This window comes from Stigmatopora argus, chromosome 20 (genome assembly GCF_051989625.1).
Source record: "Stigmatopora argus isolate UIUO_Sarg chromosome 20, RoL_Sarg_1.0, whole genome shotgun sequence".
In the NCBI taxonomy this organism is placed as follows: domain Eukaryota; kingdom Metazoa; phylum Chordata; class Actinopteri; order Syngnathiformes; family Syngnathidae; genus Stigmatopora; species Stigmatopora argus.
Window position 1 is genome coordinate 13,294,872 of NC_135406.1, and position 25,606 is coordinate 13,320,477.

Consider the following 25,606-nt stretch of genomic DNA (forward strand, 5'->3'; position numbering starts at 1 on the left):
CCTTCAAAATATTTCGATAATGACCAGTAGCGGCTTAATTTTACAGTCACCGCTGGCATTGGCACACAAAGCTAGAATTAAGCGGTCCTTCTTAGGTTTATGCCCCGGTAATACCTTTTCCTCTGCCACGATGAATTTCCGCCTGGGCATCTTTTTCCAAAAAAGACCAGTTTCATCGCAGTTGAACACTTGCTGGGGGATGTAACTTTCCTGGGTGATAATCGAGGCAAATGTCTTGATAAATTCCACCACAGCTTTCGAATTGGAACTTCCCGCTTCCCCGTGTCTGATTACCGAGTGTGTTCCAGATCTTTTTTTAAATTTTTGAACCAGCCTTGACTCGCTTTAAAGGGTTCTGAAGGTATTGAAGGCTCTCCTTTCGTTGTTATCAAATCCATGTAAATTCCGCTGGCTTTTTCACATATGGTTGACTCGGTCATGCTAACTGTTTTTATTTTATCCACAATAAAAGAAGGCTCTCCATCTCGTCGTGAATGACACTGCGCCGGTTGGAAATTATAGTTAGTCCCTTGGAAGGCCTCTTCTCCTTAATTGCTTCTGCTTAAGGATGGTGGATATGGTTGACGCATTCCTCTCGTAGCAAGCTCAGTAACACGTACCCCACTCATATTTTTCAATTATTTTGCGTTTCATGTCGATTTTCAACGGTCGTCTTTTATTTGCAAAACTCTGCCGATCTATAGTAGTTGTTTACTTTGTATGTAAATGTAGACCAACGTGGGGGAAAAAAACAGGTGGGGAAATGCAAAGTCCGCCCAGTCCTCGTAGATATATTTCATACAAGAAAGAGATGCAAAAAAGACAGTGCCATTGCCACCTGGCATGGTTGGGAGGTACCACTGTATTAGGAAATATTAAAATGTAATAAAAAAGATAAAGGTGTAAAAACACAGAAACGAGTAAGAGCAGACGGAGCTACTGCCACCGGCTGCCATTTGAGCGAAGCCATCTTGAAAAAAAAACACTGTCGCAGTAACAAGAACAGATACATACATAGTACAACACTCCCGATACTCCCGTTCCGGCCTGGTAAGCGTCGTTAGCTCTTCCATCTTATTGGAGAGAGATCTCACATTCCCCATAAACTAGATGGAATGCTTGGTCTGAAGCGTCACTTATTCTCCACTGAAAATGGATCCGACACACTATGCGGACCAGACTCTGACTCTGGTCATAAAGGGGCTGGACCCCGCGTAACAGGGGTTCCGGAAACCCATACTCCCGGAGTACCCCCACAAGACTGCCCGGGGGACATGGTCGAACACCTTCAAGTCCACAAAGCACATGGAGACTGGTTGGGGGGAACTCCCATGGCGAACTGGTGACTTCAACCCCAGAGCTAAGAGAGTCCGCCCCAGAGTACCCCAGCTCTGCTTCCTCATGGGAAGGTGTGTCGGTGGGATTGAGGAGGTCTTCAAAATATTCGGCCCACCGACTCACAATATCCCGAGTCGAGGTCAGCAGCGCCCCATCCCCACTATGCACTATGTTGATGGTGCGCTTCTTCCCTCTTCTGAGACGTCAGATGGTGGAACAAAATTTCCTTGTAGCAACCCGGAAGTTGTTCTCCACTGCCACACAGAATTCGTCCCATGCCCGCATTTTTTCCCAATCACTCCCCTCCAGGTCACACTGTCATTGCCCACGTGAGCATTTAAGTCACCCAGCAGAATGAGAGTCCCCCAAAGGGGCACTCTCTCCAAGGACTCCAAAAAGGGTGGGGACTCTGAACTGCTGTTTGGTGTATATGCACAAACAACAGTCAGGTCCCGTCCCCCCACCAGAAGGGGGAGGGATGTACCCTCTCATCCACCGGGGTAAACCCCAACATACCGGGATCGAGCTGGGGAGCAACAAGTATGCCCACACCCGCTCTGTGCCGCTCGCTCGGGGCAATTCCAGAGTGGAAGAGTGTCCAACCCCCCTCGAGAGAAGTGGTACCGGAACCCAAGCTGTGTGTGGAGGTGAGCCCGAATTTCTCAACCTCACGCACTATTTCAGGCTCTTTCACAACCAGAGAGGTGATATTCCACGTCCCAAGAGCCAGTTTCTGCAGCCAAGGATCCCTCCTTTGCATGCCGCTCAACTGTCGACGCACCCGACCATTTTGGCCTCTCTCACAGGTGGTGAGTCCATGTGAGGGGGAACCCACGTCGCCTCTTCAGGCTGTGCCCGGCCGGGCAACTTGGGTGTAGGCCCAGCCACCAGGCGCTCGCCTTTGCGCCCCTCCTCCGGGCCTGTGTCCAGAGTGGGGCCCTGGTTAACCGCGTCCGGGCGAGGGAAGATGTCGTCCAATTATGTTTTTCATCATAAGAGGTCTTCTGATCATGCTGGTCCCTCACCTTAGACCAATTTGCCTTGGATGACCCTACCAGAGGCACAAGGCCCCAGACATGGCTCCAAGGATCATTGGGACACACAAAACCCACGACCACGTTAAGGTAATGACTTGTCGGTGGGGATAAAGGAAGATATTAAGAAATATTAAAATATAATTAAAAAGGTAGTATTAAGAAATATTAAAATGTAATTAAAAAGGTAGTATTAAGAAATATTAAAATGTAATTAAAAAAAATCTAGAAAGGAAGAGCGGATGGAGCTATTGCCACTGACTGCTGATTGAGCGGCGCCATTTGGGGAAAAAAGACAGAATTAGGCAGAATACTATTGTGTAAATTCTCATTTCATTTTCTGAGCTGCTTTATTCTCATTAGAGTTGTGGGGGGTGCTGGAGCCAATCACAGCTGTCTCCGGGCCAGAGGCGGGGGAGACAGCCAATCGCAGGGCACACCCATACCTAGGGGCAATTTAGAGTGTCCAATCAGCCTACCATGCATGTTTTTGGAATGTGAGAGAAAACCAGAGTACCCAGAGGATACCCACGCAGGCCCAGTGAGAACATGCAAACTCTACACAGATGGACATGACCTGGATTTGAACCCAGGACCCCAGAGCTGTGAGGCTGACGCGCTAACCACTCGCTCCACTGGGCCGCCTGTTGTGCAAATTTAATTTATAAATAAATACCGAACACAGATATGGAGAAATATTTTATTTTTTGACACCGGTACAAAGACAATGAGCAGACAAAATCACAAGCGGAACATGATTGATGATGATCCCATATACTTTGCTTTGTACTTTGTGCTTTGTTGTTCTGTGGCCTTTGCAACTGTATTGTCTAACTTGAAACTATGTGTAACTATGCCTTTCCTGTATCTGTATTCCCACCCTCTTGCTACTGTCACAATGAAATTTCCCGAACACGGGATGAATAAAGTTATCCAATCCAATCGATGGGGCCTCGCAAAAAAACCCATAAAAAAACTAACATTCGTTGCAGCGCAGAAGATGAAAATGTGTCACAAAATGGCCACGCCAATGGCACGAAACAAAACATAAAACATACGAAGCGATTGTGATTTTCCTCATTTATTTTACGTTACATAATCAAACCGTTACCTGCCCTTTTGGGCAGTTGTCAAAATGTAATTAGCTAGCTGAAAAGAGTACTTGGCTGCCCTGGACATTCGGAAAGTTGTTAATGTTGAGCCCTGAATGGTTATACATAACTAAAAAGATTGAGTAAAGCTTACTGATGGTCTGTTCAACATCAAAATAAAAACAATTTACATCTGACTAAATATACCAACTGCCAGGTCTAGTTAGTTACGTGCAAATCAAATCAGTTTGGATATTTCTAAAAGTGTAATAGAACTATAAAATGAACCCAAAGTTTTTGTAAAGTTTAAAAGAAGAAAAAAAATAAATGGATGTAGCTTACAAAGCTAATTGAAAAATTTGAAAAGACAAATGAAATAAAAAAAAATAACTTGTGCTTTTCTTTTTTTCATTCACAGCAGACTAATTTTATCAACACAAGTCCAAACATTACATATGAGGGATTCTTGTCATTTTTGTGAATTAACAGATTCAACAAATTTCCCCCACATTTGTGCCTTTTAAGTCTTTCCTTTTGAAAAAATCCTTGACAACTAACTGAGCAGGAAAAAAGTTTCTGACCAATGCGGGTATCCTGCAGCTATTCCTGTGATAGAATGCTGAACCGCAAATGAAGAAAAAAAAAGGGCTCTTCGCCAGTCTGGTTTGTTAAGTGTTTGTTTAAGGTTCCCTTCTGTGAAAATGTTTAAACATTAACTGCCCATGAAAAAGGAGTTCTCACCAGTGTGGGTTCTTGTGTGGCTTTTTAACTGGTCCTTCCGAGAAAAAGCCTGACCACAAACTGAGCACAAAAACGGTTTTTCACCAGTGTGGGTTCTTGTGTGTATTTTTAAAGATTTTTTTTCTGTGAAGCCTCTGCAACAAACTGAGCACGAAAAAGGTTTTTTACCAGTGTGGGTTGTTATGTGGCATTTTAACTGGTGCTTGCGAGAGAAAGCCTGACCACAAACAGAGCACAAAAATGGTTTATCACCAGTGTGGGTTCTTGCGTGATTATTTAAGCTTCCCTTGTGTGTGAATGATTGACCACAAACTGAGCATGGAAATGGTTTTTCACCAGTATGGGTTCTTGTGTGGGTTTTTAAAACTTGCTTTTGAGAAAAGGCTTTACCACAAATTGAGCAAGAAAATGGTTTTTCACCAGTGTGGGTTCTTGTGTGGGTTTTTAAGTGTTGCTTTTGAGAAAAGGCTTTCCCACAAATTGAGCAGGAAAATGATTTTTCACCAGTGTGGGTTCTTGTGTGGGATTTTAAGTGTTGCCTTTGAGAGAAAGTGTCACCACAAACTGAGCACAAAAATGGTTTTTCACCCGTGTGTGTTCTCATGTGTCCTTTTAAGCGGGAGTTTAGAGAGAAAGTTTTATCACAAATTGAGCAAGAAAAGGGGTTTTCTCTACTATGGGTTATCATGTTAACTTTCAAGGATTGTGTTTCTTTGGCGCTTTGGCCGCCAAGTGAGCTGGCCAACATTTTTTCACTAGTGTGGTTTCTTGTGTGCCTTTTTAATTTGGACTTGGTGCCGAATGTTTGGTCACAAACCGCGCAGGCAAAAACTTTTTCTCCAGTGTGGGTTTTTACATGTTTTTTTAAGCTTCCCTTTCTTGTGAATGTTTGACCACAAACTGAGCATGAAAAGGGTTTCTCGCCAGTGTGGGTCAAAACATGTGTTTTTAAAATATACTTATTGCGAAATGTTTTCCCACACTGCGAGCATTTGAAGAGTTTGTCGCCATTGGGATATTTATTAAGACCTTTGTCGTCATCTTTGTCACAAAGCAAATCGTCGCTATCTGATAAGGGAGCAATTAAATGTTCTGCTTGCCATCCTTCTGTTGTGCTGCTGCTGTGTGAAGGCTCCGCCCCTCTGCTGGCCACGCCCAGACCATCACCATTTGACCACGTGGCATCTTGTTCCTCTTTTTTGATTGGAGGTTGCTCTTCTCTCTTTTGCTGTCGAGGGCTCCCTGGCTCCTCCTCTTTAATTTGGGTCCATGTTGAGGTGTTTGCAGGCTCTACCCCTGTGCTAGCCTTTCCCAGATCATCTTCTCTTTTCAAGGACTCACCAGGTGACCAGGTGAGAGCTTCCTTTTTGATTAGACGTTGCTCGTCTCTCATTTTTTGTCGAGGGAACTCTGGCTCCTCCTCTTTGAATTCGAGGAGCTCAACATCCTCTTTGGCACCAGGAAACCCTGACTCCTCCTTATAAGGATCAAGAAATGTTCTGAAACCTGCAAAGACACAAAGATGGATGATATATTTTATAAACTGTCTCTCTAACTAGAAGTCTTTTAGGTTGGACTGGGGGATAGAGCAGCTTCATTTTCTCTATCAATAACATGGGAATGATGTACTAATATAGAATGAAGAAAGGAAACTTAGTCATTTATATCAGCAGTGCTTATGCTGGAGCGATTTTTTTTAACACGGATTACCGTATTTTGCTGTTTAATATACCCCCCATTTAATATACCCGGGTAAATTAAACGGCAGGGGTATATTAAATGGCGCACAAACGGGAAGGTACGATCCACTACGCACTCTTTATGCCGCAACAGGGTGCATCAACATTTTGCAGACTAAAACTACTTACGGCTCAGGTTAAAACTACTTACTGCTGAATAAAGTCTGACTTGGAATTTTAATGAACTTTATAATTATGCCCCCACAAATCTTGCCCAAAAAGCTGAGTTGCCGTTTAATAGACGTTTAGTATATTAAACGGCATGGGTATATTCAATGGCGCACAAAAGAGAGGCTCAAAAAAGCAAAAATCATTTAATATACCCAGGTATATTAAACAGCAAAATACGGTAACCATTTGTTTCGATTTGATTTATTTAATAAAGGAACAATACATATTAATGAACATATACATATCCATGCTAATGAACATATAAATGTAAATATGTAAGATTATAGCTAAAGGCTAATTTCCATCTTTAGTCCCTTGTGCGGGTTGAAGATGAACGATGAGACACACAAGTAGCACAGTTCTAGGCAGCGTTGTTGTCACAATTTTGTTCGTCTAACAGCGAGACTTTAAGATGATTGGCAAAGAGGTTCAGAGACGGGATTTTGCGTATGGTAATTGGTATTCAGTTCCAGGTATGTGAGCCACGAACAGAGAAGGTACTTTGCCTAAATGCACCTTTCCTGAAAGGCACAAGTGTCACCTCTAGAGTCAGCCCTTGTTGATCTGTTGGAATTACCTTATTTTTTCAAAAAAATTCTTGAAAATGGTTGATGCGTCCAATCAGTCGGTGCGCCTTGTCTGTGCACTAAATTAAATTTTTGTATAGCCTGACCACTTGAGTGACTGGTTTTATCTCTTGCCGTAACACTTGGATTGCGCAGAGAAGCTATTTTTAGGGTGAATATCTGCTGGGTTGATCGCAATAAGTAGCATGCCGATGCTACTTATTGCGATCAACCCAGCAGACATTCACCCTAAAAATAGCTTCTCTGCGCAATCCAAGCGTTACGGTAAATCAATTCAAAACATCCCAGGGGAGTGACAAGGCATTTGACTTCCGTGTGCTCGCAGCACTTTTAACCTTCAAAAACACTCTCAATACTCAAAGAAACAGCATATTAGAGCTATACAGAGGAAATACCTGGCGGGAATGACAACACAATTCGGGTGTGAACGCTTGGAAAATGGACTGAAGCCATGGATCGAACACAATTTAACAGCTTTGCTAACGGATGACCAACATAGTAGTTCAGGCAGGCAGCGTCGCACGAGTTAGGTGACGATTTGGAATGAATTGTCGATGCCGATATAACAGCGAGGAGAATCAAAGGCCGAGGAGTGATGCATGTCGCGAGTTACAATGGATTGTGGATGACTGGGCTCAAGTGTCGGCCAGCACTGTTATTCGAGATTTCGCAAAGGCTGGAATCAAGTTCTCGGAATACACAACTCTGACTGACAGTGGAGCTCTTTATATCAATCAGAGTGTAGCTTTTACCTCAATAAAGCATTACCAAACTTAGTTTTGCTCGTCCGGTCTTAAAAGAAACGCTAGTGGCTAGCCCAACATACGCTAGCGGATAGCATAACATACACTAGCGGTTAGCATAACATATGCTAGCCTAGTGTCGTGCTAGCGCCTTTTCCGAGTAAGCGCCCAATTTATTGACAAAAAACTGAAAATATACCCGTAAATGAGACTGCGCCCTTTCAGACGGTGCATTTTATAGGTGTGAAAAAAACGGTAATCAAAGTATCATCTTTTAATAAGTAACTACCGTAATTACTCGAATATAACGCGCACTCGAAAATAACACGCAGGTAATTTTGGGCCAAAAAAATCTGGAAAAACGCAGTACTCGAATATAGTGCGCACCTAAAATTTCCCGCTGACGAAAATCAGAAATCTTACCTTTTTTTCTTCGTTTCACGATTGTTTTGTTCAAACAAATTTATTCATTAGAATCCTTCAAATGAAGAGTTCCTCTCTCTCTTTGTCTGTCCTCTCATACATCTCTTCGTTGAGAATCCTATCAACGTCCACGCTTCCTTCATCCACTTCCTCTTCCTCCCACAACACATCATCCGATTGGCTTTACGAGATGACGTAAAATCCGTGCGTCAAAGTGAGTTTGACAATGCTTTTTTCGATCGAAAATTTGTAATTTATTTTAGTTATTGATTATAACACTGAACTGAGAGAGGGTGAACTGAGACGGGTACGAGGCTAGAGGGGGGCAGTGGTGGTCTCGGCTTTACGAGATGACGTAAAATCCGTGCGTCGGCTTCACGAGATGACGTAAAATCCGTGCGTCGGCTCTACGAGATGACGTAAAATCCGTGCGTCAAAGTGAGTTTGACAATGCTTTTTTCGATCGAAAATTTGTAATTTATTTTATTCAATTCAATTTATTTGGCAAGAAAAAGCACCAGGCTAAGGGCCATGTAACAAGACACAAAAAAAAAATAAAAAAAAAATTAAAAAAAAAAAAAAAAATAGTTATTGATTATAACACGCACCCCCAACTATTGGAATTAATTATATAGCAAAAATATGCGTGTTATATTCGAGTAATTACGGTAATCTATTTTTCATATCAATGACATTGAAATACAAATGGAAAAAGAGAAAAGAAATCTAATTTCCTAAAAATTTTAGAAAAATAAATTTGGATTAAAAGAGTGGGAGAAAAAATTGAGTTAAATTTTAATCTTTTTAAAAGGAAACATTGAAAATTTCCTTTTTTTTGGTTTTTCATTTAAGGAGAAAAATCTTATTTTTTATTTGCATTAATGTAAAAACACAGAAAAACTGAATATATATATATATATATATATATATATATATATATATATATATATATACGGTTTGGTATTAATAAAAACATTTAAAAAAAATGTAAAAAATAAACGAATTAAACATATATATATATAAAATGTTTCATTCGTTTATTTTTTACTGTATGTATATATATATATATATATATATATATATATATATACAGTAAAAAATAAACGAATGAAACATTTTCCTTTTATATAAAATGTTTCATTCGTTTATTTTTTACTGTATATATATATATATATATATATATATAGTAAAAAATAAACGAATGAAACATTTTATATATATATATGTTTAATTCGTTTATTTTTTACATTTTTTTAAATGTTTTTATTAATACCAAACCGAAAATAAATAAATATTAGATTTATTTTTATTTAAAAATATATTTTTTTCTAAAAAAGAGGGTAAAAGAATAAATATTATTTTTTTATAATGTGCACAGTACTTTCACGGGCTGCACCAAGCACTTGTGGCAGGTCAGATTTCGCCCCTGGGTCTTTGCTTTGACACGTGTTTGAACGCTCCTTTAGTTGTTGTTTAGTGCATCAACATATTCATCTTTTTTTAATTTAATTTTTTGAATTGAATGGTTGTTTGTCTCCTTGTGCCCTGCGATTGGCTGGCCACCAATTCGGCCTCTGGCCCAAAGTCAGCTGGGATGGGCTCCAGATCCCCTGCGACCCTACTGAGGATAAAGCAAGCGGTTCAGAAAATAAGATAATTTAGCGCATGTAAATAAGTGTTACGTCACTCAAGCATTCAGCCAAAAATGTAGGGGGGGGGGGGGGGGGTGTAGCATTAAATAGTACTCAATGCCTCTGGGGTGTGGTGTTGGGGGGCGTCTTTTCGTGCTTTGCGTTACCACGAAAAATACATTGTTAGGATAAGATTCAATAAAAGGAAAGCTACTGTTTTCTGCCGTTGTTTAAGCAGAAAGACGCGTCGAGACGGTTCTTTCCGTCCTAGAGAGGTTATATTTAAATATAAATAGAATGTATCACACCATTCATCGAATGGTGCAAGTGCGAATTCATGAAAAATGAACGTACAGGTCAATAGGAAACCATTATGAAAATAAAAAGTCAACCCACCTTCTAGTCTATGAAGAACAGCTTTCTCGTGCGTTATTTCGCAAACGGTCGAGTCCTGTCGAGGTGAAGGCTCCTGTTTGACATCAAAAACTTCCTCCTGGAACTTTGCCGGTTTTGTTCTTGCGGACATTTCCACACGTGAGTTCTGATGGAGGTGCCTTTGATAGCTGCTAGCTAGGCTAAGCTAAAGTAGGTCGCTAAGCTTCAAATAAGTTCTTCGACGACTTGAAGACTTGTTCCTTACCCAGATGCTAGCTAGGCTAAGCTAAAGTAGGGCACAAATTATAAATGAGCTCTGAGACGATTTGAAGACTTGTTCCTTTGCCCGATGTTAGCCAAGGGGCAAAGCTTTAACAAGTTCAGAGGACTTGAATGATGTTATGCTAGAGCCTTCCTGATCGAATCCGATTCGACCAAATGGAGCAGAGGCGTGTCGAAACAGTCCAACATAAATTAACCATTAAATCCGAAAGACTGGCTACGTGTTACGTATTCAAATTTATACTTTCATTCGTCACTAATATTTCTGACTTGACTCACACTGATCATGTATAGTATCTTGTTTGTATTATAAATCAAATTATGTATCTCTCAATCCTTGAGAGGAAATTACGTTGATCGCGCATGCGCAGTAACGATTGGTTGGAACCCGACAGCGGTACCAATCGGGCAAGAACTGCCTTTAACTTACAATATGCTTATCTTTCCTCGGTTTTAAGATCTACTTTTTAATCTCCCCTTAACCAGTGAAATGTAGCAGAAATCTTAGGGCATACCGGGAACACGTCTTTTGGGAGGACTAAACTTCACGGCTTGTTTGGCTTAGCCTAGCCTAAATTAGCTGTTAATATATAGAAGAAACAAGGGGCTTATCAGCAACACATCGCGTATAGTGAGCAATCATTAAGCCCCAAAATGGCAGGTGAGTTGACGTTTAACCTACTTGTCTTGAAAATATTTTACAATGTCTACAGATACAAGGCGATTCTATTATTTTATTTTTATTATTTTACGTTATTGAGTATAAATGTTCTCGTTTTGAATAGCTCTGTAGAAGATGGTATTTTTGTGTGCTACAATAAACAGCCAGGTCAGCGTCTTCTAATTGCAAATTCTTTGATTGTCTCAAGTGGACAGAAGAAGGTACAAACTTGATTCCAAGACAATATACTGATTCAAACTAAATCATGCAAACTAAAAAAAATATTAAAAAATTAAACAACTAAAACGGACTGGTCTGGTTTCTTCCCAGTAATTCCCCCCCATCCCCAAAAAACCTCAGCAAGACAAACTTAAAAACCCTTCATGTCCCCCCAGTGTCCTTCTCCCTTTCAATTCAGTCTCTGCCAATCCAGAACTTGCCTTTTTGCAAGTAAGTGTTAACAAAAGGCATGTCTGTAGCCAGCCTTCTGAAAAAGGAGACGAATTGGCAACACAAGGTGCGTTCTTCCCATGCCTCTCTCAACACGCAGGAACAAAACCACCATTCCTTTCACCCCCCAAATAAAAAAAAAAACCTCACATCTCATCGGTTTTCTCTATGCATACACCCCTAAATCATTTTTATTAATAAAGGCAAATTTAGCACATTACATAGATGTGTATTAGAAATAAAACACACCAAAAGAATTATAAACATGTATTGATTTTTACATAAAACACTTAAGTAAACAGTACAGGTAGGACTTGTTAAAAAAAGTATATAATGGGGTCCAAACAGTTTTGGTGTAAGTACAGTCTTACCTCTACTTACGAAATAACAGTAGTAACTCGAGATATGAGGTTAATTTGTTCCAGGACTGAGCTTGTATGTCGGTTTACTCGTAACTCAAATGAACGTTTCCCATGGGAATGAACTAAAAACAAATTAATTTGTTCCAACCATCTGAAAAAAACACCAAAAACAGGATATTAGATTGGAAAAACATTTTTATTTGTTCTAATTCGCCACCTATTAACAAAGTAACAAATATCTAGTGGTTTAATAGTACTGAAATGTTTTTAAGAGTACTAAAATTAGACGGTTTTCCCGGAGGGGAGTGAAAGAGAGACATAGACAGGGGGGGGACTTTTGCACCGCAACGCGCTCGTAACATAACAAAGAAATTTAAATGAACTTGGATTATGATGCAGGCACACTCAAAAATAAATTTAATCTAACCTTACGCTTGTTTTACATTTTGGGTTGGCTCTATTTGCCCCGCCACCACCCTGACTTTCAGATGCAACCTATCGAGGGTTATTTGCTTTTTGCTTCAAAATATTCCCCAAATGATGCACACAAATGTCCTCACAATAAAATAACGGACGACCACTTGCCAACGAGAAGTAGTATATACGCCATTCGCACTGACTAACGCGAAAAAAAAACACTGAAAAAATGCAACGCTCTGCCCAGTGCTCGTAGAGACATTACACGAGGGAGTTGCGACCAGAAAGACAGTGCCCATGATGTTCTTATGAGCAGCCTCTCACGTCCGCTGTATGCTCGTATATCAAAATTGTTCTCGTATCTCAAGATAAATATTTGCCCGAAATTTTACTCGTATCTCAGATTGCTCGCTCGCATGTTGGGGCACTCGTATGTCCAGGTATGAATGTAATTGGTTCCAGAACTCATTTTGTAACTTGAAAATTTTGTAAGTAGAGATGTACTTTATATGTAAAATCTCAAATTCTTTCCACGGTCCTCACACAACTACCAACTAAACCCTTTATAATCTGTCAAAGTGTCCCATTTTTTATGATAGATGTGAGGAAACACAAAATGGGAGAGAATTATAAGAAAATGATTATTAATGTCTTAAAATAAATAATGCATTTTAAAATGTACCCTGCAACGCTGAAATAGTTCCCTCCGGGGCCGTTATTATGGGAGACATAATACCGTTGTATGTCCACCAGATTGTGGCAAGAGTCCATTTTATCAGGGCCAAAAGCCGTCCACTTTGTTCTAAATTTTAGACTTTTACGTGTGCCCTGTGTGTGTGAAAATATGTGCTACGTTGCATTTTTTACGGTTTTTAATCGCTTAATAAGGGGAATTGCAATCATTAACAGAACTGCCAACCTCTGTCGACCCAATTTCAAGAGTACCGTATTTTCACACCTATGAAGGACATCTTCTGATAGGGCGCAGTCTCAGTTGCGGCTATATATTCTTTTTTTTGTCAATTCATAGGGCGCCTAATTTGAAAAGGCGCTAGCATGACACTAGGCTAGCGTATGTTATGCTATCCGCTAGCATGCCTATGTTAGGCTAGCAGCTAGCGAATTTTTAAAGACAGCAGGAGCAAAAATAAGTTTGATAATGCTTTATTGAGATAATAGGTACACTCTGATATCAAGAGTTCGGAATTCAACATGCTAAGCTCCACTGTCAGTCAGAGTTGTTTATTCCGGGAAGTTGTATCCACTTTTGGCAAAAGCTTGAACATCAGTGCTGGCCGACACTTGAGCCCAGTCATCCACAATCCATTTTAACTCGCGACATGCATCCCTCCCAAGCCCTTGATTCTCCTTGCTGTTATATCGGCATCGACAATTCTTTCCAAATCGTCACGTAACTCATGTGGCGCTGCCTGCCCGAACTACAATGTTGGCCATCCGTTAGCAATCCGTTGGCAAAGCTGTTAAATTGTGTTCGATCCATGGCTTCAGTCCATTTTCCAAGCGTTCACACCCGCATTCTGTTGTCATTCACATCAGGCATTTCCTCTATAGTTTTGATATGCTGTTTATTTGAGTGTTTTTGAGGATTAAAAGCACAGGGAAGTCAAATGCCTTGCCACTCACCGTAATGTTTGGAATGCGCGAGAGGCTATTTTTAGGGTGAACGTCCGCTGGGTTGATCGCAATAATTAGCGTGCCAGCAAGAAATAAAAACAGTCACTCAAGGGGTCAGGGCCATACAAAAATTGAATTTAGTGCATAAACAAGGCGCACCCACCGATTGGGCGAACCGACTGTTTTAGAGAACATTTTAGACTTTTAGTGCGCCCTACAGGTGTGAAAATAGGGTACCCTTGTCCCATTTCCAGAGTATTTCCGGAGTGAATGCGAGTCACGCAAAATCGATATGAAATGTGAAAAAAATAAGCGTAGGACAATATAAATCAAGCAGTTGTTATCATGTTTTTACATTAATTTAAATATTGTTTTTGTAAACTATTGTAAAAGTACAGCATAACGAAAACAAGTTTATTTTTTGTTTGGGTCCTTCTACGTGCGTTTTACAGTCAGTAATTCCAACACGTGTCACACTGAAATTGCACTTGCATGTTCTGCAATGCGCAAATGTCGGTTCATCCAAATTGCCATCCATTTTGTACTTAACCCGAACGGGCATATTGATAAAATTGACCAGTGCTGTGTACACCTACTTCCTTTAAAACTGCAGATCCTGTTCGAATGATGCAAAAATAAGTGTAAATGTAATGTTTTTAATCGCATCATTTTATGACTTTTCTCCAAATTACTTAAATCTCCTAATATTACGCAAAAAAAAATTGGGCTCACACAGACATTACGTCACCAAAAGTTGATGCTCTAGAAACCAAACAATTTCCGGTTCATTGTAGAGAAAAATAAGCAATAAAATGACTGTTTCACGAATTGAATCTTGTAATAGTATGATCTATAATTTATTGTTAAATGTTTAATATTCATATTAATTTTTCTCTCTGAATATTACATTGTATGGCCTCTTGCAATTTACCGCGCCAAACCTGACCATTGCTCACGGCACACCAATGTGCCGCGGCACAGTGGTTGGGAAACACTTCTTCAGAACAATCTCGGAAATTATAGGATTTGTTTCAAAACATAAGACTGGTGGTTTAGTCAGCCTTAATAATAACTACCATATTTACTCGCATATAAGCCGCCCGTGCGTATAAGCCGCATCCTTGAAATTGCCTTGAAATTTTTAAATTTTACAATTTCTCGTGTATAACCCGTTCCTCTGATTCCTAATTTTCACCTCCATAATAATGGTTTTAATAGGGAGTACAAATGTGTTACTTTGAAGGGAAAATCTTAAGAAAAATCATCACAAGCGGTATTTCTGAGATACTGTATGTATCAAAACCACATTATTAGGGTCAATATCATAAGGAAGTTAATATGCCTGTTTGTAAATGCAAAATATCAAATTATTCAATTTGAAAGAAGAAATAAGTCTATCTTGATGAAAACCTGATTCTTTCCAATTACAGAAATTACAATTTTCTTAACAGAAGTCAAAGATGTTGTGGCAGCCAGATTGCTTCTGGGACACCTCATCTACGGTCAGAGAGTGAGATGAACGCACACAGATCAAATAAAATCAAAAGCCTTTATTGTCATCATACACAGCTGCATATAACAAAATTGGTGGTGCTACTCCAAGCTTTTCAAAATGCATTTTCCCAGTAAAAAAAAAACATAAATAGTATTTTAAAAGTATAAAAAGTCACATCCCGGCTAGGAATCTTCAGCTTCTTTTATATAAAATCCAAGTACCGTATTTTCCATATACAAGGCGCACCGCATTATAAGGCGCTACAGTAGATACTGGAGTCACGTTAATATGCATCTATTAGATGGTGCTCTGCTAAAGGGAATGTCAATAAAACAGTCAGATAGGTCAGTCAAACTTTATTAATAGATTGCAAATCAGCTTTCTGACAACTCCATTCACTCCCAAAGTGAATAAACAACTGTTTTTTTTTATGTGACACGGTTTATGATAGGTTCACCAATAGGTATTCCCAAATGCACGCACAAATAAGGGAGACATCAGACTCATCTGTAGTGTTCTTGCAAGAGAGAATCGATCCTGATGCGTCTTCGTCCAAGATCATTCTGCCATTAGACGCATCTCTCTCGCTGTTTATTACATTAGATTTTCAACATGCATCTCAGTTCTCAAAACAATTGAAGGTCTACCGGATCTTCCCAAGGGAGCGGTGTGAACCACACTGAGAAGTCAAAAAATGGAAAGTCCTATGGATCTTCCCAAGGGAGCGGTGTGAAGAACAGTGTGGTTCTCAAAACAATTGAAAGTCGTCCGGCTCTTCCCAAGGGAGCGGTGTGAAGGACAGTGTGAGAAGTTGATGGTTCTCAAAACATTCATTGCAAGTAAATATATAATGTAAGACTAATAATCCTAACATTCCCCCCTGTTATTATATATTTGTACATAATCCCATAATCTTTTTTTTTTTTACTTATGACAAATACAAATACACTTGGGGGAAGTCCGTTGTCTCGATCTTTACCGGAATTCACCTTACTTGCATATCTGGCCTGGAAAAGGAAGAACAAAATCATTTTCATCCAACTCATTTTGATAATCCTGGACATCAATGTTATCACCAGTAGGCTGTCTAATAAGCACATACAATTCTTATAATTTGGAATTTGTTAGAGCAATTGCACCAACCATAAGTCGGCCTAGCAAAGAGCATAAGCAGGGGATAAGACAATACCCACACAAAATATTAAGCCAATACAGCCATTGATATCACCTAGGTGAAGGCCATTTTTTTCATTTGCCGAAGGTCTTATCCTACCAGTCTGCCAGAAGGTGGACAGTTCCACTCCAGAGTGCCTCTTCGTTTCCGGTTCAGGGTCTGCAGACCTTCAACGGCTCTGGTTAGGGACTCATTGGGGGACGTGTCGTTGAGTGCAACATTTTCAAACATTGCATACGCCCCCTGCTCCATCAAGAGCACATCAACCGTCAGAAGTATATCAACCGCTTTGCTGTCCTGGAAAGTCATGAGATTGGTGGCGGCCAGCTGTTCCTTCATATTTGGCGTAACCCAAAGAAAAATACACTCCTGCTGCAATTTGGCAAACCAACCCATAAGTCGGATCGCCATCCCTCGATGAGGCTCAACGTCATCGAGAGAGGCCAGCCGCCGCACCGAAATTCCGAGCTGCCAATTGTATCTCCTCCAGTCTAAACAGACACTGGTAAAAACAGTTAAATCAAAGCACATAGTCATGTTTCTTTTTTGACAGAAGGTATATAATTTATTTGCCCCACTTCACCACCATAAGCCAAACCGTGGAATCAGTGGCGCAGTTTGTCTTGGACAATGGGCAGACCATGTCTCATCTACCGCACCCCGATTCAGACCATGCCCTGTAAGGTTCAAACAGGTTAAGTTAGCACAGTGGAAGAATTGGCTTGTCATTCACTGCTTTAACAGGATAGACACTGTTTCAATATTTTTCCTTTTCTTTACAAGCAGGACACTTTTTTAAGCACTTTCCCCAGAGAATGGTGATTGAGGGAGTTGTTATATCCAATCGTATTTTCCCTCGTCTGGTCGTTTGTTTTAACCCTTTGTAAGAAGGTTTAGTCTCAATTGAAACATTTTCACCTTTTTTCCACATGGAGACAATAAAAACAAGATAAAAAGTTCCTTATGGTGAATGGCATTGCTCGATGAGCAATAATCTTTCCAATCAATATTGGAGTGGTTACCGTTTCATTTTATCATGTGAGAAAGTTGTTCTCACCTGTCTCCTCAAACGTTTCAACTGAGAAAACCTTCTTACATTGCAAAAGGTGGATCCACATCCCCTTCTCGGCTATTTTCATGTCTGCTGGTTGGTCAGCAACACGTTGGACGTTCCCACTTCCCGATTTCAAAACGAGATATGGAACCTTTTGTCAATCCAGCCAATTATTTTGTTAACACAATTTGGGTGCCATTATCACTATAAATCAATGGTTCTTTGGAATTTCAAATCATGCACTGATATGCCGAGCACAAGTTAAGCATGCTCTGCAACCAACCTATAAGTTGTGTAGTGGTACTGTACCAAGGCCACCATCCCCCTGTCGAGACATAGGACTTCCCATGACTCAAGCCAGCTTTGTTAAAAGCAGCTCACCCAAGTAAGCTGATGTACAATTATTTTTTCTCACTGCACCCAAATATCCCATATCGCAATGCAGATTATTGTTCCTCCACGTCAAATTTCTCATTTCGAGTACTGCTGCTGCATTCTCATCAAAAAATTCATTTGACGAAACTTTTTTTTTCCATAATCTGTCGCCGCCATCCCTGAAAAGGCTTATTGGCGACTTCAGAAATCAATTTCAAATTTCCAGGTCCTTTTCCACCTTGATATCTGTCTGATTGATTATATCTTGGTGGCCAGCCAATCAAAAACACAAGAAGAAAGACAACCATTCGCGCTCACAGTCCTAATCAGACATCAGTCGTCTGCACATTTTCATCACTGGTGAAAACCGCCATCCCCAGTCTGGGGCTTCTTGGCAGCAAAGGAAATATGTCAACATCATTTTATTGACATCAAAAGCAGCCATAATTTTGGTTTGTGGGAGTAAACTGGAGTACCCGGAGAAAACCCACAAATTCTCGAGGACACCATGAATGCTCCACACTCTGGATGGTCTGGATCCACCCGGCTTTCATTAGTCTTTCTATTTGTGTCGTTTGCCCATACATCAGTGGCCCGTACATTTTCATCACAGGTGGAAACCACCATCCCCAGTGGGGCTTCTTGGTAGTTCAACCCCTCTTTTGCTGTCCAGAAGGAAAATTAATTTATTAGATTCGCGTGCCACACATCTACAAATAGAAATTTGTCTTGGAAGTTCAATTGCCGCCGTCCTTCGCCCTAGTCAGTCAGCATGAGCGACTGCCATGCGAGTGGCTGTGATTAACTCTCTGTTTGCCAATAATGCAATAACGGAAAAACTGTGACACATTGAAACACACACGCAACCCCACACAAGTACAGACGCTCCCCTACTTACGAACATTCAACTTACGAACAACGGTACATACGAACATGTCTGCAAATTGCGTTTAAGTCAAAAAATGTTCGTCAGTCCAATTTTGTATTTTTTTCCGAGTAGTGCTTCTTTCCGCCGCTAATACCGACGCCTGGCGCTGTGAGGGCTCAGCTTAACCAGCATCTACCTTCTTCGTTGCAATGCGGAAGTGCGTGAACGTAGCTCCAGTGGGCAAAGAACCTTTTTCATTTGTATCATTAAATATCTCGTGCATCCATTATTGAATATGGTTGGTAAAAAGCGAAATGCTTCTATTGAGGGAGTTGCAAGGAAGAGGCAAGCCATTTCATTTGAAATGAGTGGCAATAATAACGAAGCCTGATGTGCGTGAGAGTGGTGAGCGTTGCACATATAACAACTTGAATCGTTCGAGCGTCAGTACCATTTCTAAACAGAAAGATCGAGCAGCAGGACCCAAATATTGAACGTTGCACAAAGTTTGCAAATCAATTGAATGATGCCTTACAGTGCTACCGCATCATTTATGATGAAAAAAAGAAGAAAACTGCAATCGTTGTTAGATCGCTTCTTTCGGCCAGTTTCTAATACATAAATCTCTCTCTCTCTATACAGTACTGTACATATTCTCTCAATTTTATTAAATGTTTTTTTCAGTACAAACCAATGCGTGTTACTTATACAAGCCTTAAACATACAAATGCACTTGTATAAACCTTCAATATACTTATATAGGCCTTAAACATAAATTATAATACAAAATATAGCACTGAATCAACTTACAAACAAATTCAACTTATGAACAATCGCTCGGAACCTAACTCGTTCGTAAGTAGGGGAGCGTCTGTATATTAACAGTTTGTAAAAAAATAACCTTGTTTTGCATCAAGTTATACACTTCCGTTAATGCTATCAGTTTAGTTGTTTGTACGTAGAATTGAGGTGGCAATAGTTTTGCCTCTAAAGTTTGTTTTACTAGCCGTCAATGTATCTCGTAATCCGTTCGAGTTTTGCCCATTCCATTTATTCTTAGACAACCCGTCTACTTAAAGCATTACTCAGAGGTTTTTTATTTCATAATTTGGATGTGCTATCTTTGACCATAATCCCAGCACTTGTTTCATACCATGAAAGGCCCCACCAGATTTTGGGCATCCAGTGCCAAATAGAGCCCATTTCCAAATTTCCCTCAAATTTGTTTTAGATATGGGATTCACCTTCCCCAAATATTCCAAAGCTCATGCGCCAACGCATTTTGTCAAACCCAAAGCGACAAACATAATCTGTTTCTTAGCCAGATTTTGGAGCTTGGAGAATTGTCCATTTCCCACTTATCTAAGATTGTCCTAGCCAATCATTATCTGTAACATTTTGTTGCATTAACCCCACGGTGCTCTCTACTAAAGACTACAATTCAAACTATAACTATAGAACCCCAAGCTGTCCGCCTAGGTGCCTGAACGTAAAGAAGGATACAACCTGCCTTTCTTTTAATGAAAACAACGGAAAACATAGAATATTTCTAACAATCAAAGTGGAACTTTGTTTATTTCAAAATCAAGGCTACTCGCATCTGGCCAGTCAAAGCACGTTTAACTAGGTTTATACGTCAGCGCTCTAGGTAAGATGGCTGCCCTGGGTCTAGGTAAGGTGAGGTGAATCAAGATGGTAGAAGCCATAGCGATGGTGTGAATTTTGAGGCATTTAAATAGGAAATTTGGTACCGGAGTTTGCGTTGCATTTCCGGCTAAACTCCTGAAATTCTGGAGTGATTGGCAGCCCTGCATTAATATGGGGAGCATTTAGCCGAGGTAGACAGGTATGTAAGAGAGAAGCTTGAAACATGAATATTGGTTGTTGAGAGACAGCCAATTGAACTACATTGATTGCTTTTATTGTCATTATATGAGATAGAATGGGAGCGATGAAATGAGAGCCCAGTAGAGGGTATCAATGTTCTAAAGTGAGAATCAATTCATCTGCAACAAAATAACAAATAAAAAATGGATACGGAAATGCATTTACTTCCTGGTTGTTTTCGTGACTTGAATATTATGCATATCCCTAGTCACTCATTTGCATATAAAACAAATTGTAACCTTCAAATTCATAATTCGAGGCATTTGTAAGTAGAGGTAAGACTGTAGTTACTTTAGATTACAGTAATCCCTTGACATATGAGTGCTCCGATATACGAGGAATTTGAGATACGGGTAAAATTCCGAACAAATATTTGCCTTGAGATATGAGACATTTTTTGAGATACGTGCATACGACACTCAGGTGGCCGAGACGCAAGCGGCTGCTTATGTCTGTCTTTCTCGTCACGAGCGCGTTGCCGTGCAAAAAGTCTCTCTCGCTCTCTGTCCTTCTCTCTTGCCCCTCCGCAAAATCTGTCTTATTTTAGTATACTATTAAACATCATTTAGTTCATGTACAGGTAGATGTTTTTCCCTGCTTGGCACTGCTGCCTGTCATCAGCCAGGAGCCACCGTTCATTGATGTTTCGCTCCTTTAATCCTGGAAGATCTCTTGGTGGCGGAGCAGTGACAGAGACGTTTCCCTGTCACCCCCTGCAGCTGATAGCTGTTGTCTCCTGCAGCCGTTGTTGGGGTTAGCTGTTGTTTCCCCAGGTCCTGTCCTTCCTCCTAAGCCAGAGCCAAAAGCTGCCTTTCTCTGCCTGTCAGCTCTTTTATGGCCTTCCCCAAGCTGCCTCCATCCACCCCTGCCTCCTTCAGGAGGCGTGTTATTGACAGCCCGGCATAGCCTCGGCAGCCAACCACGACAGGTTACATAGTGCATTTCCAGCTAATTTCCTGGCATTTGGCTGCCGGCTCCAAGTATTTGGCCTTCTTGCGCTCAAAGGCGACCTCAATCCCCTCCTCTGATGGTGCTGTTAGTTCTATGAGGTGCACTGCTCTTGCCTTGGAGGAGCATACCACAATGTCTGGGTGGAGTAATGTGGTGATGATCTTCGCGTGGGGAATCGGAGCTGCCTGCTGAGGTCAACCCTCATGTCTCACTCCTGAGTCCTGACCATGGGAAAAGGGCCTGAGTGTATCTCTTTGCCTGGTGTATCTCTTTTCCCCCTTTCCGTGACGAAGTTGGCGTGGATCTCTGTTGGTGGTGAATTTTTACTGCTCTGTCGGCGTCTCTCCAGCACCTCAGCTAGTTTCCTCAGGACCTCATCATGGCGCCATCTGTAGCGTCCCAGAAAAAGTGCAGTCTTGCAGCCTGACAAGATGTGCTGGAGGCTAGCATTGGGAGTGTTGCAAAGTGCGCAGCATTCCTCCTTCCCAAACCATTGGTGGAAGTTATGAGGACAGGGAAGCATGTCGTAGGTTGTGCGAATGAGGAAGCTGATCCTTGCCTGTGGGATCTTCCACAGGTCGGACCAACTGATGTTTCGGTTGACAACTCCCTCCCAGGTTATCCAGCTTCCTTATCGGCCCTGCAACACGGCCTTCATCTTGAGGCACTCTTACCCCATCTTTGTCACATCCGCCACCACCATCTCCTTTCTCTCCTTACGGTTAGATCTGGACCAGAATCGCAGTGCTTTTCCCCATCCTTGCCCTGCTCTTCCTGCCTGAACTCTGCCCATGATCTCCTGATGCTGCAGTTTATTGATGGCTTGGTCAACCTCGGCCTGGGCGTTCCAACTCTGGCCAGTGGGAACCGTGATGTTGGCATTCCTTACTGACTGGTGAGTGGACTGTCTTAGCTCGAGAACCAGCCTAGACTTCTCTTGCCTGTAGCCCAGACTGATAGACTGCAGTGGCAGTTGCAGTGCATTCCTTCCAAAGAGGCCCGTTTCGGAAAGGCACCGTGGTAGACCTAGCCACGTCCTGATTGATAAGTTTATCCTTAGGTATTTCCAAATTCACCTTTTAATAAAAGAGGCATCTGAAGTCGCATCTTTTAATTCTTGCAAGAAGAGAATACTTCCACTCGCGTTTCTGGTCAAGATCATTCTAATAACTCGATGTCTCTCTCGCTAACTTATTCATAAGATTTTCACACCATGCCCCACAGAAGTCTAAACATTTTTAGAGTCTCATAACAATTTATCTCTGTTCTCAAAACAATTGTATGTCTGTCGAATCTTCCCAAGAGAGTTTTGATGTGAACCATCCTGAGAAGATGATCCAAAATAATCCACAGTTCTTGTTGTGAGCCATCCTGAGAAGCCGATGCTTCCCAAAGCAATCCACCGTTCCCAAGACCGCTTCTTGTCCGATAAAAACAGATTGTTGTGACAGTTGTTTTTATAACCTTCATGATGTTATTTGGTTAAGCTTATACAATTGTTCAAAACAGTTGAGACAGTTGTTTTTGCTTATGCAATTGTTTAAATCAGATTACCTTTGAATGTTTTGGTTATGTGCCGCTAAATGGACCGAAGACTATGCCGCCCGTCAGAATGCTCTTGCGAACGAAGCCACGTTGGGAGCGATTTTCCTTGCAAGTTGTAAGCAGTTATGTTGAAAGATGTTTTCCTATTTTAATTAAATATTACTAATAATGATTCAAAAGGTTTTAATCATTATTCCAACAGTACCATCTTCTTGCTTTCCAAAACAATCCACATTTTGTTGTGAACCATCTTGATGTCCAAAGCAATTCACAGTCCTCTTGATGCGAACCACAGTCATTACTTTTGCAAGAGATGTATCAAAATGCCCTTTGTATTAATGTCAAAAACTCTTCATAGCAAGCACATATAATATAATAGTATTGATACACATCTATAATAATGATAAACCTAACACTGATGAATGAATTGGCTTTTCATCCATCTTGCTCACAGTGGATGAGGAGATCTTGCTCATTTTCAAGGGCCACATTACCCTTCTGTAGAGAATGAACTGGTAGCACCAGACCTTGAACTTTCCGGGGAGTTGGCTCTGGTCAATCCTTGACAGGCCTCACTAAGTTGTCTCATGATGGTGCTCTCCATCTGTTTACCAGCTCTGCAGTGTAGTGCCGCCCTAGACTTTTGATGGGTTGCTCAGAGAGGAGGAGGATTCTTTCTCCCTCAACAATTAAGGTGGTATTGTCGTTTCTGACTCCTCTTCTGAGTGAAAAACTACGGGATTTGGATGGTTTGATCTTCATCCTGGCCCACGATGTCAACTCGTCCATCCTCTTTAGCAGTCGAGATGTGCATGCTGCTGTCTGAAGGAGGCTAATGACATCGTCCATGTAGCTCCTCAATGGGGGTAATCTCTGGCCAAATGGTAATGATTCCTCCAACCATTTTTCTTGCTCCTATGAGGATTACCTCAAAGGCTGCCACAAAGAGGATTGGAGATATGGCGCACCCCATTGCAATTCCCATTTCTAGCCGCTGCCACCCGGTGGTAAAGTCCTGGAGGGCAAAGCTCATCTGCATGTCGGTGAAATACAGTGCTACCAGCTTCTTGATGCGTGGAGGCATGTGGAAGAACTACAAGGCATAACTGATCAGCAGGTGTGGGACAGATCCATATGCATTTGCGAGATCGAGCCAAATGACGTGCAGGTTGGTCTTCTCCCGCTGGGACTTCTGGATCTGGTCCCAGATCATGGCAGAATGCTCTACACATCCTGGAAAGCCTGGGATTCCTGCTGTGATTTCGTAACTTGGATCTTATGCGTATCCCTAGTCACTCATTTGCATATAAAAAAAATTGTAACCTTAAAATTCATACCTCGAGGGACTTGTAAGTAGAGGCATGACTGTAGTTACTTTAGATTACAGTAATACCTTTACATATGAGTGCCCCGACATACGAGGAATTTGAGTAAAATTCCAAGCAACTATTTGCCTTGAGATATGAGACAATTTTTGAGATGCGAGCATATGAGACGGTCAGGTGGCCGAGATGCTGCTTATGAATGTCTTTCTTGTCACGAGCACGTTGCTGTGCAAAAAGTCTCTCTTGCTCTCTCTGTCCGAGTCCCGAATACGGGATGAATAAAGTTATCCAATCCAATCCAATCCCTCTCTCTCACCCCTCCGCAAAATCCGTCTAATTTTAGTACTATTAAACATCATAACCAGAAGTTATTCATTACTCTGTTATTAGACGGCAAATTAGAACAAAGAAAAATGTTTTTCCATTCCAATATCCTGCCTTTTGGTGTTTTTTCAGAGGGTTGGAACGAATTAATTTGCATTTAGTTCATTTCTATGGGAAAAGTTGATTTGAGATACGAGTAAATCAACATACGAGCTCGGTCCCTGAACGCGTTAAGCTCGTATCTCAAGGTAGTACTGTATTCAAAATATTTCAGAATGGCACTTGGCTTTTCCTGGCATTGGCTGGGAAAAATGTTTCCCTACTGGATGTTATTTTGGGCATCCACTGCCTGTAAGTAATAAAAAAAATGTTAATAATAAAAGTTGTAGCAGTTTGCGCTGTTATGGACAATAGAGTAAACATATTGTTTACTAAATAACTCGTTAACGCAGCTGCCAATGACAATGATAGACGTTCATCTGTTTGTTGCATCCAACCTGCCCAGCTCAAACGGATTAAACGTCTCGCACCATCAATGGCAGCCCACGAGTTAATTGAGTATTTGATTTGTTTTTAAATACTAATGCTATGTAGTTGTTAATAAATTATTGACAATAAATATTATTCAGTAAGTATTTTTCTTTTTGCACATTAAATGACATTTAATAGTGGTCAGCATACATTTTGAAAAATGTAAAAAAAATGTCGCTCCCCATACTAAAGCTAAAGTTAACGAATGTTACGCTAATGGTACTAGTTAGGTTTAAATCAGGGGTGTCAAACATACGGCCCGCTTGGGAGTCAAATCTGACCTGCGCCGTTGTTCTGACTGACAGGCACTTTGAAGCTCATTCATACGGCACATAAGAATGAAATGCAGAGCTGCCAACTACCCCGGAGTTTACCCGGAAATGAAATGCAAACTCCG

At 41.0% G+C, this 25,606-nt stretch overlaps 2 protein-coding genes across 2 annotated transcripts in view; one reads left to right on the plus strand and one right to left on the minus strand.

Annotated features, from left to right (window-relative positions):
- Positions 1 to 3,058: 3,058 nt before the first annotated feature.
- LOC144065317 (uncharacterized) lies at positions 3,059 to 10,342 on the minus strand. The gene is made up of 2 exons (XM_077588054.1): positions 9,895 to 10,342; positions 3,059 to 5,710 (listed from the first exon to the last, which is right to left on the minus strand). Exons 1-2 carry the CDS (start codon positions 10,022 to 10,024, stop codon positions 4,176 to 4,178), a joined length of 1,665 nt encoding a protein of 554 aa, XP_077444180.1. The 5' UTR covers positions 10,025 to 10,342; the 3' UTR covers positions 3,059 to 4,175.
- Positions 10,343 to 10,540: 198 nt separating this feature from the next.
- Positions 10,541 to 25,606, plus strand: part of LOC144065315 (uncharacterized) — a 31,247-nt gene continuing 16,181 nt past the window's right edge. The window contains exon 1 of the mRNA XM_077588050.1: positions 10,541 to 10,816. Within this exon, the coding sequence (XP_077444176.1) occupies positions 10,810 to 10,816 (7 nt within the window). The 5' untranslated portion in view covers positions 10,541 to 10,809. The remainder of the gene's footprint in view (positions 10,817 to 25,606) is intronic.